General features: G+C 41.8%; 1 protein-coding gene across 2 annotated transcripts in view; it reads left to right on the forward strand.

Annotated features, from left to right (window-relative positions):
• Positions 1-2253: 2253 nt before the first annotated feature.
• ERO1A (endoplasmic reticulum oxidoreductase 1 alpha) overlaps positions 2254-15983 on the forward strand; it is a 57716-nt gene continuing 43986 nt past the window's right edge. For both annotated transcript variants that reach the window (XM_055437448.2, XM_055437450.2), the window contains exons 1-3: positions 2254-2505; positions 13636-13755; positions 14555-14638. In XM_055437448.2, the coding sequence (XP_055293423.2) occupies positions 2392-2505; positions 13636-13755; positions 14555-14638 (318 nt within the window). In that variant the 5' untranslated portion in view covers positions 2254-2391. The remainder of the gene's footprint in view (positions 2506-13635; positions 13756-14554; positions 14639-15983) is intronic.

Consider the following 15983-nt stretch of genomic DNA (forward strand, 5'->3'; position numbering starts at 1 on the left):
CAATTCAGTAAGAGACATAAAGTAAGACTGTCATAAAAGATGACATACTATAAGTCCATGGGGTGTCCATCCATGTGCAGGGACTGGGTTTCATATATCTTTGTATCTCTGATGTCAGGCTCATTCTGGCAGAGTGTGTTTATTGAATTGAAATTGATTTAGACATTGGAACCAGGTGAAGAGGAAACCAGGAAGACCCATGATGAGGGATCGAATGAGTTAGGTCTGTCCCTACAGGGATATGAGAACCCATACACAGTATAATGAAAAGACAACTTTCCAGGTTAAAAGAGAGTGATTGTATTAACATGCATGTTGTAGAGGAGAAGGCAAGGGCAACCCACTCCAGCACTCTTGCCTGGAAAATCCCATGGATGGAGGAGCCTGGTAGGCTGCAGTCCATGGGGTCACTAAGAGTCGGACACAACTGAGCAACTTCACTTTCACTTTTCACTTTCATGTATTGGAGAAGGAAATGGCAACCCACTCCAGTATTCTGGCCTGGAGAATCCCAGGGACTGGGGAGCCTGGTGGGCCCCTGTCTATGGGGTCGCACAGAGTCGGACATGACTGAAGCGACTTAGCAGCAGCAGCATGTTGTAGATACTAAGATCAGAGCTCCTCCAGCCCACCAAGATATCAGATGACTGGTGACTTTTTAATTACATGTTCACTGGCATTGATGGACAGAGCAGAGGGTATGAGTCTCATCTCTACCACACTAAGTGATTTTTAATAATGTATATAAATTCTATGCCTATTTTTCTCAGTTAGAAAAATAGAAGTATAAAACCTATTTTCAGTTCAGTTCAGTTCAGTTCAGTCGCTCAGTTGTGACTGACTCTTTGCAACCCCATGAATCACAGCACGCCAGGCCTCCCTGTCCATCACCAACTCCCGCAGTTCACTCAAACTCATGTCCATAGAGTCGGTGATGCCATCCAGCCATCTCATTCTCTGTCCTCCCCTTCTCCTCCCGCCCCCAATCCTTCCCAGCATCAGAGTCTTTTCCAGTGAGTCAACTCGTCGCATGAGGTGGCCGAAGTATTGGAGTTTCAGCTTTAGCATCAGTCCTTCCAATGAACACCCAGGATCGACCTCCTTTAGAATGGACTGGTTGGATCTCCTTGCAGTCCAAGGGACTCTCAAGAGTCTTCTCCAGCACCACAGTTCTAAAGCATCAATTCTTCGGCGATCAGCTTTCTTCACAGTCCAACTCTCACATACATACATGACCACGGGAAAAACCATAGCCTTGACTAGGTCTACCATATCCTAGATTTAAGTCAACAAGTGATGACTTTTTAAGAAAAAACAAAAAACAGTTTACAAAAATATAAATAAATTGAAATATTTTAACTTTTAATGCAATGTGTAAGACATTGGAGAGTTTTCCAGTTTCACCTTAAAAAATGTATCCTTTAAGAAACAAACAAAAAAAGCTGACGGACCAGTCCCGGGGCTGGTCTCAGAGGACCTGGCTCTCTCAAGCCAGCTCCCAGGCCTAGGTCGTATCCCCTCACCTCTCTGGGCCTGTTTCCTCCTATAAAATAGAGTGATCTCCCACCTCGGTCCACACTTAACTATGAAATGTGGCTGCTGCTAAGTCACTTCTCCGTGAAATGTGGCTAGTTCGTATAAAATACATGACAGATTTCAAAGTTAAAAATGTAAAATATATTATGAATCGTTGAATACTGAGTATATTTTGAAATATTTTGCATATATTGGTTTCAATAAATCTATTATGAAAATTAATTTCACCTGCTTCTTTTTGCTCTTTTGATGTGACTACTAGAAAATCGACATACGCAGCCCTGGTATTGATGATCACAAGTATCGTTTTCAGCTTAATGACTCAGCCGGGGCCACCGCGGACACGTAATTCACGGTTTGATTTCCTCGCCTTGAGATAAGGAAGGATTGGCCGGGAATGGGGAGGCTGGGGCGGGGCCCTGCCGTGAGACACGGACCCTCCAGCTTTGGCTCGGGCTCTTGGAGCTGGGAGGACCCCGACTCCCGCGCGGGGCTGGTGGCGGCAGCCTGGTCGAGTACCCAAGCCCGGGGCGCTCGGGGGACCCGCGGCGGGGGCGGGCGCGGCGCTCGGGCTGGGCGGAGTCGGGAAGAGGGTTGGTGCGTCAGCCACGCGCGCGGGGAAGGAAGCGGGCCTCAGGTCCCAGGCGGCCCGCGCGGGCGCCCCGGCACGTCCGCAGGCTGCAGCGAGAGGTGGCGGCCTCTGAGAGGAAGGAGAGGCGAGGGCGGGCCTGGGAGGCGGCCGGGAGGTGGGGCGCGGCCGGGGGCTGGCCCGCGCGGGCTTCATCTGCGGACGCACGGCCTGCTCCCGAGCGCTGGGGGTTCCGAGGCGCGGCACGACAAGCGGCTGGAGCGGCGATGGGCCGTCGCTGGGGCTTCCTGATCGGCTTCTTGGTCACCGTGGGGTTGCTGGGCTCGGGCCACGGCGAGCAGCAGCCCCCAGAGACGGCGGCGCAGAGGTGCTTCTGCCAGGTAAGGGGTATGCGCGGCGGGGCTGCGGGTCCCGGGACCCCTGCCTGCGCCTCGCGCAGCGTCCCGCGCGCCCGGGCAGCTGGGGCGCTGGAGGTGTGTCTTTACTTCTCCACCCTTCCGGAAGAAGCCCCTTGTGCTTTTGCTCCCTGGCCGGGGCTGGGTCCTCTGCAGCTCGCCTCGGTTGGTGTGAGCAGGTCCCCCACCCGAAGACCCTGAACCGACATCAGGGCGCTCTCCCGCGCTTCTGATCAGGCTTGGGGCGAGAGGTATGGGTTCACCGCTGTCTGTTTCTGCTAGTTGGTTTGTGCATCTCTGTTGGTCTTTCCTGCCCTAGGAGGGTTTACACACACACACACACACACACACACACACACACACACACACACACACACGTTATTTTCACAGAACCTGGAGGGTTTACACACACACACACATTTGTTATTTTCACAGAACCTGGGTCTTTTTAACTTCCAATTTGACTTGGAACAGCGTGAACTGTGCCTCTGCTGGGTCCCTTCTCCACCCTTTCTGGTCAGGACAGACTTTTGAAGGGGGCTGCCCTCAGATCTTCCCGAAGGGGGCTGCCCTCAGATCTTCCTGACAGGCAGGAGAATGGCTTCCTGTGGCTTTTCAGTGTCTTAAGCTCAACTGCCTGGTGCTTTGGGACCGCGGTTGCCCTGTGTCCTTTCTTTTTCCTGAATGTAGTGGAACTCTTACCGTGACATCCGTATTGCTGGTCCCAATTGGGAGACCGGTCCTCAGTGTACAAGTTTGATTGCAACCTTATTATAATTATTTCCTTTGGTTAGTAAGAAATGTGGATTCCTTGAGCAAAATATTCAAAGAAACTTACAGGTTTTTGGTATCCACAAGATGTGATATTTTAATGTCATTATTATAAAAAGTCACCTTTTGGTTGATTTCTGTTGATAAAAACTACATTTTATACAACATTGAGGGATGGCTATCCAAATTGTTCCTTTTAAGTAGATTTTACTGTTAACTTATTTAGTTCCATTATGGTCAGTAATGGAAGGGATGGGGTTGAGAAGAGGAGGAAGAAGATGATAACAAATAAACATGAAGAGGAAAATGGAGACAAACATATGGATATGTATGTATTGACCAAATCAGAAGGAGAGAGAAAATTTTTTAAATGGAGAAAGAAAAGGAAAGGTGCTAATGATCCATTCAGCAAACATTTATAAACATTATGTAAATTGATCTGATAATTTGTAATACAGAAATACAGTGGCATAATTCCTGCCCTGAAGAGCTCACTGTTTAGTAAATCATGTTCTTTGGGGCTTGAGAAGAGATGGGGATCCTTGGTGGTGTCTTTTTTTTTTTTTTTTAGTTAATAAATATTGCTAGAAACTACAAAAGCAATTTTCACCTAAGGTTTGGCAATAAAAGTTCAAATCTTCTCTGGTTCTATTAGCATTGGCCACAAAGTCCTTTTGATTCTTTTTTTGTTGCTAGTTGTAGCCCTATCTTCCTTCCTGTTGCCTGTCCTTCTTACCACTTCTGCCTTGAGTTACCACACCATCACTCCTCACCACTGCTGCGTGGGCGCCTGGCTTGTTGTACATGGGGGTTCTGTCAGGGACGGGGGAGCCTGGTGGGCTTCCGTCTATGGGGTCACACAGAGTCGGACACGACTGAAGTGACTTAGCAGCAGCAGAAGCAGCATGTATTTAAGGCTTCCCTGGTGGCTCAGGGATGAAAGAATCCTCCTGCAATGCAGGAGACACAGGTTCGATCCCTGGGTTGGGAAGATACCCTGGAGGAGGGCATGGCCACCCACTCTAGTATTCTTGCCTGGAGAATCCTGTGGATGAAGGAGCCTGGCAGGCTACAATCATAGGGTTGCAAAGAATCGGACCCACTAAAGCGACATAGCAGCAGCATGTAGTTATTGAACCTCAGAAAGCCACTGAAGTATGTGCTGCTGCTGCTGCTAAGTCATGTCAGTCGTGTCCGACTCTGTTTGACCCCACTGACAGAAGCCCACCAGGCTCCCCCGTCCCTGGGATTCTCCAGGCAAGAACACTGGAGTGGGTTGCCATTTCCTTCTCCAGAAGTATGTGCAAAGCTCTACAAATAATTGAATTAAATACAAATAATTGAATTAAATTCAACAGGCATTTATTGAAACCTAATGTGAACAGACTTTGAGAGATCAAAAGATAAATTCGAAAATCACAATTTAGTATCAATTCTTGCCACTCCAGAGTACACACACTGGTCCATAATTGGTGTTTAGCAAATATGTGAGTGTTACACTAACTGGAGTATATTCTTAATTAAAAATGGGTTGGTAGCTCCCAATGCATTTTTTTTTCCCCAGTGAATCTGTAAACTTAGTTATTGCATATGCCTGTTAGTTGACATCACATCCTAGTAAAACCATTTTCACTGTATGTTGTAAGTTCTTTTGAGAATAGTGCTTTAGTTTCAGTTCAGTTCAGTTCAGTTCAGTTCAGTCGCTCAGTCGTGTCTGACTCTTTGTGACCCCATGAATCACAGCACGCCAGGCCTCCCTGTCCATCACCAGCTCCCGCAGTTCACTCAAACTCATGTCCATAGAGTCGGTGATGCCATCCAGCCATCTTATTCTCTGTCGTCCCCTTCTCCTCCCGCCCCCAGTCCTTCCCAGCATCAGAGTCTTTTCCAGTGAGTCAACTCTTCCCATGAGGTGGCCAACGTATTGGAGTTTCAGCTTCAGCATCAGTCCTTCCAATGAATACCCAGGATTGATCTCCTTTAGAATGGACTGGTTGGATCTCTTTGCAGTCCAAGGGACTCTCAAGAGTCTTCTCAAGCACCACAGTTCTAAAGCATCAATTCTTCGGCGATCAGCTTTCTTCACAGTCCAACTCTCACATCCATACATGACCACGGGAAAAACCATAGCCTTGACTATACGGACCTTGGTTGGCAAAGTAATGTCTCTGCTTTTTAATATGCCATCTAGGTTGGTCATAACTTTCCTTCCAAGGAGTAAGCATCTTTTAATTTCATGGCTGCAATCAGCATCCACAGTGATTTTGGAGCCCCAAAAATTAAAGTCTGACACTGTTTCCACTGTTTCCCAATCTATTTGCCATGAAGTGATGGGACCAGATGCCATGATCTTTGTTTTTTGAATGTTGAGCTTCAAGCCAACCTTTTCACTCTCCTCTTTCACTTTCATCAAGAGGCTTTTTAGTTCCTCTTCACTTTCTGCCATAAGTGTGGTGTCATCTGCATATCTGAGGTTATCGATGTTTCTCCCAGCAATCTTGATTCCAGCTTGTGCTGCTTCCAGCCCACAATAAGTGACCAGTTGTCTGGAAGTTATGATTCTCCCTTATACATTCCTCATCCCCCTCCTAACTGCCATTCCTGTATCATTCTGTTAAAAATGTTTAAAAAAATTTCTTACACAGAAAATTGGCTTTTTTTTTTTAACCTTTTGGTATCCAAGTCAGTGAAGTCTAACACATGAACAGTTTCGTGTAAAAATCCCATAAAAAATGACTCACCCTTTCTTTAAATTAAAATAGTATTGTAGCAGTTATGGGCTTGAAGTAAGTGAAGATTTTTCAGAGTTTATTTCTTTTTGACAATTATTTTCTCATTATGCACCATTAGAGAGAATGAATATAACCGAACTTTAGTCCCAATTCATAGACTCCCAGGATGCATTTTACTTTCTTTTTTTAAATTTTTTAAAATTTTAATTGGAGGCTAATTACTTTACAGTATTATATTGGTTTTGCCTTACATTGACATTAATCTGCCACGGCTGTACATCTGCCTCCCCATCCCATCCCTCTGGTTCATCCCAGTACACCAGCCCCAAGCATCATGTATCATGCATTGAACCTGGACTGGCGATTAGTTTCACGTATGATAATATACATGTTTCAATGCCATTCTCCCAACTCATCCCACCCTCGCCCTCTCCACAGAGTCCAAAAGACTGTTCTATACATCTGTGTCTCTTTTGCTGTCTTACATACAGGATTATCGTTACCATCTTTCCAAATTCCATATATATGCGTTAGTATACTGTATTGGTGTTTTTCTTTCTGACTTACTTCACTCTGTATAATAGGCTCCAGTTTCATCCACCTCATTAGAACTGATTCAAATGCATTCTTTTTAATTGCTGAGTAATACTCCATTACGGAGAAGGCAATGGCAAGCCACTCCAGTACTCTTGCCTAGAAAATCCCATGGATGGAAGAGCCTGGTAGGCTGCAGTCCGTGGGGTCGCTAAGGGTCGGACACGACTGAGCGACTTCACTTTCACTTTTCACTTTCACACATTGGAGAAGGAAATGGCAACCCACTCCAGTGTTCTTGCCTGGAGAATCCCAGGGACGGGGGTGCCTGGTGGGCTTCCGTCTATGGGGTCACACAGAGTCGGACACGACTGAAGTGACTTAGCAATACTCCATTGTGTATATGTACCACAGCTTTCTTATCCATTCGTCTGCAGATGGACATCTAGGTTGCTTCCATGTCCTTGCTATTATAAATAGCGCTGCGATGAACATTGGAGTACATGTGTCTCTTTCAATTCTGGTTTCCTCGGTGTGTATGCCCAGCAGTGGGATTGCTGGGTCATATGGCAGTTCTGTTTCCAGTTTTTTGAGGCACCTCCACACTGTTCTCCATAGTGGCTGTACTAGTTTGCATTCCCACCAACAGTATAAGAGGGTTTCCTTTTCTCCACACCCTCTCCAGCATTTATTGCTTGTAGACTTTTGGATGGCAGCCATTCTGACTGGTGTGAAATGGTACCTCACTGTGGTTTTGATTTGCATTTTTCTGATAATGAATGATGTTGAGCGTCTTTTCATGTGTTTGTTAGCCATCTGTATGTCTTCTTTGAAGAAATGTCTGTTTAGTTCTTTGGCCCATTTTTTGATTGGGTCATTTATTTTTCTGGAATTGGGCTGCAGGAGTTGCTTGTGTATTTTTGAGATTAATTCTTTGTCAGTTGCTTTGTTTGCTATTCTTTTCTCCCATTCTGAAGGCTGTCTTTTCACCTTGCTTATAGTTTCCTTTGCTGTGCAGAAGCTTTTAATTTTAATTAGGTTCCATTTGTTTATTTTTGCTTTTATTTCCAATATTCTGGGAGGTGGGTCATGGAGGATCCTGCTGTGATTTATGTCGGAGAGTGTTTTGCCTATGTTCTCCTCTAGGAGTTTGATAGTTTCTGGTCTTACATTTAGATCTTTAATCCATTTTGAGTTTATTTTGTATATGGTGTTAGAAAGTGTTCTAGTTTCATTCGTTTACAAGTGGTTGACCAGTTTTCCCAGCACCACTTGTTAAAGAGATTGTCTTTTCTCCATTTTATATTCTTGCCTCCTTTGTCAAAGATAAGGTGTCCATAGGTGCGTGGATTTATCTCTGGGCTTTCTATTTTGTTCCATTGATCTGTATTCTGTCTTTGTGCCAGTGCCATACTGTCTTGATGACTGTGGCTTTGTAGTAGAGCCTGAAGTCTGGCATGTTGACTCCTCCAGTTCCATTCTTCTTTCTCAAGATTGCTTTGGCTATTCGAGGTTTTTTGTATTTCCATACAAATTGTGAAAGTGTTTGTTCTAGCTCTGTGAAAAATACTGTTGGTAGCTTGATAGGGATTGCATTGATTCTATAGATTACTTTGGGTAGTATACTCATTTTCACTATATTGATTCTTACTGACCCAGGATGCATTTTAAAGAAATCATCTCAAGAAGAGATATTGAAGCCAGGTATGGAGGCAGTATGGACACCTTTTTCAGTGAAATTAATTGGAAATGCATTTGTAAACTTTTATACTCAGAATGTTTTGTCACTCAATATAGTTTGTGCTAATAAACACTCAGGTCCACTTCTTTGAATTCAGTAAATCTCCATCAGGCTAATGAAAGGGAAATAGTTTGGATAATCCAAAATGACTACATCAGAAATGGATTATTTCTTGCTTGGAATGCATTGTAGATAGACTCTATGTACATGTATTTTACCTGTCTGGGTGTCTTGTTCAGGTCAATTTAAAAAAGTTTGTGTTAGTCAGAGTGCAGGACAATGGAAAAGACACTTGATAATATGTTGGGTGGTGGGTGGAAATAAGCCCAGGATTAAAACCTAGTCAGAGAGATCTTTGAAACAGGTTATATTGGAGCGATGTCATTGGCTCTGAATGCCACCTACATTCCAGCATTTTCCGAATGAACCAAAGTGTGTTTCATGTTGGTTGCTATGCTTTGGTTCATTTAACAATGACTCTAGTTATAGCAAGACCAAGACCTTAAAGCAGAGATTGCTCTTAGTGTTCTATGTCCTTAGAGAGTTGCCTGCCACCCAGGATAGAGTCTTTTTGGTACGTCTACACTTTCTTTTGACAGAGTTGTTTCAGTCTGCTCTGTCAACAAATGAATGCCTCGTGTGTGTGTGTGTTTGTGTGTATGTTTTAATGGTCACAAAACTCAGTAAAATGAAGTGCAACTAAAGTTATTTGCCAAATAAAGCACATTTTGAGCACTTTAAAAGCTGTTTCATTCAAGTATGAGGAGTATACTCTTAGAGTGCTTTGCAAAAAAATAATAGTCTGTGGTAGGACTGGAAGTTTTTAGGACACAAGAAAACTATTTAGGAAAAAAAAAACTATTTTGATAATGTTTTTTATTTTGTCTTTTGTTGCAAAGTAAAGGATCAGTTCAGTTCAGTTCAGTTCAGTCGCTCAGTCGTGTCCGACTCTCCGCGACCCCATGAATCACAGCACGCCAGGCCTCCCTGTCCATCACCAACTCCCGGAGTACACTCAAACTCATACCTGTATCCAAAAACTTGAGAACAAGCAGACCAGTGTTATTTTCTTTTCCCTTGCCTTTAGTATTTTGGAATTTGGTTCAAACTAATCAGAGTCAATGGAGAAAGGAGTGGAATTGACTTTTGATTGTCAGTTCTGTGTTCCCTTGGGGCTACAGATGTAACATTTTTTGAGAATTTTAACTGCCAACTTGGCTTTTTTTTTTTTTATATATCTTGCTCATTAAAAAAAGAATGTTGTGGGGTGCTTTGGGGGAATAGTTAAGATCCCTGTCACTGGAAACATTTAGCAGCAGTTCAGTTCAGTTCAATTCAGCATCAGCAGGGTAATAATAATGATCAACATTTACTGGGCTTTACTCTAGGTCATTTTATCCTGAAATGAACTGTTTGAGATGAGAGCTACTATTCTATTGGGTTCGCCAAAAAGTTCATTCAGGTTTTTCCATAATATCTCATGGAAAAATTACAACAAACTTTTTGACTACGTCAATATTTTTGTACTCAGTTAGGAAATTGAAAGTGTTAATCACTCAGTGGTGTCCGACTCTTTGCTACCCCATGGACTGTAGTTTGCCAGGCTCCTCTGTCCATGGGATTGTCCTGGCAAGAAGATTGGAATGGGTTGCCATTTCCTCCTCCAGTGGATCTTCCCGACCCAGGAATCAAACCCTGGTCTCCTGAATATCCTGCATTGCAGGTGAACTCTTTACTACTGGTTGAAAATGGGGAATGTCAACAACTACGAAGTATCAGGGATGAGATTCAACCCTAGAAGGCTTAACTCCAGAGCCTGCCTGCTAACCCTGCCTCCCCTCGATGGTGGGAGAAGGAGAAGGGGATTGCTGGGTTGCTTGGAAGAAAGCAATATAAGGCCTTCAAAGGCTTTCCTACTCTTAAGAGACCAGGACTGAATAGTGTTAGGCCTACTTTAGTCCATATATCTCCTCAGCAAGGGCCTTTCCATTGCTTCCTATTCGTTTGGCCTCCTGTCCTGCCAAGGCTGATTATTACCTGAAGCCCAGAGCAGCGAGCTGCACATTTTGGCATTCATCAGTCAGTTTGTGTGTGTGTTGTGGGAGCAGGTAGGGGAGTGCATTTTTTAAAAAATTCAAATTCTTATGATAGGGCCACAGTTCTGTTTCACTTTGGGAGATAGTATAGTGGTTACTTATGCCCCATAGCACATTCTGAAGTACAGCATCAAGCCATCCTTCTTATACATCAGCACCCATATTTTGGTCTTAGTTTAGGTAATAGGACTTTGCTTCATTTCCAAGGTTCTGCCCTGGGTCCATTAACTGGAATTCTACCTTAGACTTTTCCTGAGACTGTTCTGGTAACATACATGGTTCTTTAATTTCTAGAACTGGGTCTGGTATCATACCTGCTAGACTTCCTTCCAGGGATCAGGTTCTACTGCCTGTTGGCAAGCTTCTCCGAACAGTCAAATGGTTTGGATTTCCGAGTATCTTCCTGCCTCTCCTTCTCTGGACTCTTTCCATCTAGTGAAGCTCCTGTCACCCCTGTTCTACCTCCTTAGCAGCCCTTCAAGCTGATTGTAGTTGGTAATACCTCCCACTTAATATCTAAGGTAAGAGGCAGAAGATTTCTAAATCTCCCATTGTCCTGCTTTCTCTTCTCAGTGGCCTCTAGGCTATAAGCCACCTCTGCTTTGGAGGCATCATGTATTTCTTTCTGGTTTGGAGCTTCTTATCACTCTCTTTGTAATTAGGATGTCGATCAGCAGAATATTGGACCCAGAGATTTGTTCGTCTTTGCTGCTTGCTTTCATTCCCCTGTGAGTGCCTTTCTGCCCTTTGACCTGGCATAGTCTGGGGCACTCACCTCCATAATAGGTGACATGAAAGTGCCTAGTTACAATTAGGCAGCGCAGTGCTGGGCTCCAGTGAATGAGGGTGACAGTGGACAGCTTTCATTCATTTATTCACCAATCCAAACCAAAAATAATCGTTGAGCATCTACTGTGTGCTTTCTAGAAGTACAGTGCTCAGTACCAGGAATACAAAAATGAACAAACATGAATTTGATCTCAGGGTTCTTAACTCTATTGAGGGGGAGTGAAACATAGATACTTTCAGTACAGTGAGGTCATTCTTGTGTAGGAGTATGTGGAGTGTGGTGGGAGCGCTTGGGAGAGACAGTTAACCCAGCTGGGGGTGAGTGGTACCTGAGGGGAGCTTCCCAAAAGAGAGGAGGATAGATTTCTACCTTAAAAATGAATTCCTCAGGGGGAGAAATGGATTGCCTCAAACCCTTCCTCTTCAGTCTTTTTGTGTTTTTTCTTTTGTGATTTAATGTGACTCTCTGGCCCATGTCCCTTTGACCTTTGCAGCCTTTGTGCCTATTATTCTTTGTGTAATAATTTGTATCCAAGGGGAGAAACAGTAGTTTATTTTATGTTCTTAGAAGTTTTGCCTTGAAAGTCCAAAAAGAAAGAGGCATGAAAAACCAAATCATCTATGTTAGAAGCACTTTGGGCTTCCTTCATGGTGGTAAAGAATCTGCCTGCAATGCAGGAGACCCAGGTTCAATCCCTGGATCCGAAAGATTCTCTGGAGAAGGGAATGGCAACCTACTCCAGTATTCTTGCCTGGAGAATTCCATGGATAGAGGAGCCTGGCAGTCTACAGTCCATGGAGCTGCAAAGAGTTGGACACCACTGAGCAACTTATACACACACGCACAGAAGCACTTTTGTTTTGTTGGTACCCAGAATTAGGACTCTAAGATTATTGTATACTGAGAGAATTTTTAGCAGGAAACAAGGACACATTTGCATATGAAATGAAAATAGTTATTACAGTGACAAAATATGTAGCTCAGATTTCTAGAAACTGAATTCTTTAGTCCAAAACAAATAAGACTTGGCAAAATGGATAAAAAACAAACAAACAAAACTTATCTCTTGAATATTGCTGTCATCATTCCAAGTATTCTTATTTCTTAGGTGAAAAATTTCCATTAGTGTTTTGTGATGTTCTAAAATTAAAAGATAGTATAGGATTTTACATATTCCAAAAGGAGAACACCTAAATTCAGTATTTCAATGAATTATTCTTTATTTGCTTTCTTACCAATAGATTTTTAAGTTATTATTTTATTGGCAATACATCTCCCAAAAATATAATCCAGAGTAGTTTATAATGCAGATATTCAGGCCAAGGTCTAAGAATCTCTTTTCTGCAGTATGCTGTATATTAAAAAAATTTAAAAGTTACTTAATAAGTCATAACGTGTTTTTTACTTATTTAAGGCAATGCTTAATTAATTCTGTTAGACGTTTGCCTAATCCCAAATAAATATCTCAGAATTTTACCTTCACAATTGATAACATTGTCTGATTATCATGTTTTCCCACTGCATATGATTATAATATGATTTAATAATTTGATTTCTTAAATACAGTTAAGACGTTGGTTTTAAGCATTTGAAGATCAGGATTGGCTTTGTGGTTAATTTGCCACCTCAGTGTTGCTGATGATAAGTAATTTTTAGCTTCATTTCAAATCTATAAAATTTATCAAGGCCAATATTTGAGGGTTGTTATATCCTTAAAACAAATTATTGTTTCACTTATAAATTCAGTATCACTTCTTACATTCATCAACCTTGCCTGTGACCTACACATCCTGTTGGAAACTAAAAGGAAAGACAGAGACAACTGAATTATAGGAATACTGGGTCTCAAAGAATTCAAGGGTGGTAAAGCCTTCAGGAAAGATGGTAGAAGTGGGAGCAGGCAAACTCTAGGGAATTCAGCTAGCTTTATGTTCTCCATCTTCTATTTCTGCTTCTTTGTGTATCCTGTAGAATCTTTCCTCTCTCTGCCAGCTTGCTGGCTTACGTGTTCCTCAGTTCACATGATGGAATATGATCTGAGTTTGCTTCTTTAGTGACAGGGGGAGACATTGCTCCTTCTTAGCCTCAATTCCAGAGTCCTGCAGTGGAGACGGTGACTTGTTTTGGATTAGAAGCCCACCCCCAGTCAGTCTGGAGGATGGGGTGGGGATACTGAGTGGCTGCAGGGAACCAACCAACTCTTTGGGGGTATGTGTATCATTTTGAGCTCAGTACACCCTCCCTACAAATGGTATCCACTGCATTCCTGTAGGTATATAGTAAGAGGAATAGCATTACTCAATTATGGTCATGTCCCAGCTCAGAAAATTATATGGAGGCAAGAGGCTAGGGGCTGGTTGAGTAAAGGGCTCTTTTTTCATAACCATGTGAGGAAAAAACTCTGTTGTGTTTATGATATTTTGATATAATACTTCATTTTCTTTGTAACAGGTTAGTGGTTACTTGGATGATTGTACCTGTGATGTTGAAACCATCGATAAATTTAATAACTACAGGCTTTTCCCAAGACTTCAAAAACTCCTGGAAAGTGACTACTTTAGATATTACAAGGTATTTAACAATTTGTGGGGTGGTATAGGAATACTTAAAGCTTAAATGGATAATTACATTTTCTTAGGAATCACTGAGCTTCAAAATTGTGTTTATAATTTAAACTTGAGCAAGGCTATATTAGGAAAACGCAGTTAATAAGAATGAACCATATGGTTCTGAAATGACCCATTGAAATACTTTTAATTTCAAAAACTGAGTTTTGAACTCTAGTGTTGGAATCTAGTTGGTTAAATTGAAGTCAGAACAGAAGCTATTATATTGTTATCGAAGTACTGAGTTGTTCATAACATTCCAAAATATCAGATTTGCTCCAATTAATTTAAAAAAAGAAGTATTTTTAAGAATCATGACTTTATTCTGGCAAGTATTATTTTAACAAGTAACTTGTGATGTTTTATCTTGATATATCTGTTGAAAGAGTATAGAAAACCTGATCATTGGACTGTGCAGTACACTCTGTGTTCACAATTGTCTGTTAGCTATTACTTTCATTGAAAGGCTGTGAGTTTTTAAAGACTGTAAGTTGAGCAGTGATGACATGAACTACTTTGGCTCCCAGTTGCCATCTGTTCAGGAACTGTTTAGTAGCATATTTTGTCTTTATGACCAAGTCTACCAATTTGCTTAGACCAGCTACACGTTTTTACCATCACTGAAACTTGACAACTGGTAGATGGATGAAGTAGAATAATTGCAACTGATAACATGACCAGGTTATAGTATCATAATTCAACATCTGTTTGTTACAATCTTGAGATTCTTATTTTTATAACTTTTCTCTAATTTTATTTTGCAGGTAAACCTGAAAAGGCCATGTCCTTTCTGGAATGATATCAGCCAGTGTGGAAGAAGGGATTGTGCTGTCAAGCCTTGTCACTCAGTAAGAACACGCTATACATTTAAGAACTGTCACATTTTTTGGAATAATTGCAATCTTTGAAAGGGTCCAATATAAAATAATATTTGAGTCCTTAGGGTAAATATAATGTTGTTTAAAATCAACATATTAAAATTCTAAACTTATGACTATAAAGCCCATTTTGAATTATTCTGTCTTCATAATAGTAGAATTTAGATTTTGTGGTTAATACAATCTGTTGATTTATGACTGAGAGTAATAAAAGCTGTTGTTCTTTTGGCTTGATTTTTTATTTGTTTTTTATTGGCTGTACTGGGCCTTCGTTGCTGTGCGGGCTTTCTCTAGTTGCAGCAAGTGGAGGCTACTTTCATTGTGGCACAGAGGCCTCTCATTGTGGAGCACAGGCTCTCGGTGCGCTAACTTCAGTTGTTGCAGAACACAGGCTTAGTAGTTGAGGCTCATGGGCTCTAGAGCATACGCTCAGTAGTTGGAGTGCACAGGCTTAGCTGCTCCATGGCATGTGGGATCGTCCCAGACCAGGAATCGAACCCCTGTCTCCTGTGTTAGCAGGTAGATTCTTAACCAGTGGACCACCAGGGAAGTCCCTTTTGGCTTATTATTTGTTTTTCTTACATCTAACTAAAGTTATGTATGTAGTTTTAAAAAAGTGAAATTTATTGAGGTACAAATGCAGTCTTTCCCCTTTTCTGAGGATGTATTCATTTTCCTCTTTGGCAGGGATTTGAACAAAACCATTGGCTTTGCTTAGGAGTTCTGAGAGCATTAAAATTTGAAATATTCCACTCTGAAAGCAGAGAATGTTACCCTTTTCAACGAAAGCATTTTTTTCCTTTAAAAGTACATATTTTTCTTTTACTTTTTTTTACTGAGATAAAATATATATAACATAAAATTTACCATTTTATTTTAGCCATTTCTAAGTGCACAGTTCATTGGCATTAAATACATTCACACTGTTATACAGCCATTACCACCATCCATCTCTAGAACTTTTTCATCTTTCTAAACTGAAACTTCATGCTCATTAAGCAATAAATTCCTATTCCTCCCTCCCTTCAGCTGTGGAAAGTCACTATTTTACTTTCCTCTCTGTGAATTTGACTACTCTAGGTACTTCATGTATAAGGGGAATCTTTATAATATTTGTTCTTTTGTATCTGGCTTATTTCACTTAGCATATTTTCCAGGCTATGTATATTGGAGCATGTACTAGATTTCTATCTCTTTTAAAGACTGAGTAATATTCCACTGTATGTGTGTACTACATTTGGTTTATTCATTCACCTGTTGATTGACTTTTGGGTTATTTTCACCTTCTGGCTCTTGTGAATAATACTGCTATGAA

Source organism: Moschus berezovskii, chromosome 9 (genome assembly GCF_049115385.1).
Source record: "Moschus berezovskii isolate FMDL1 chromosome 9, NW_MosBer_1.0, whole genome shotgun sequence".
Taxonomy (NCBI): Eukaryota; Metazoa; Chordata; class Mammalia; order Artiodactyla; family Moschidae; genus Moschus; species Moschus berezovskii.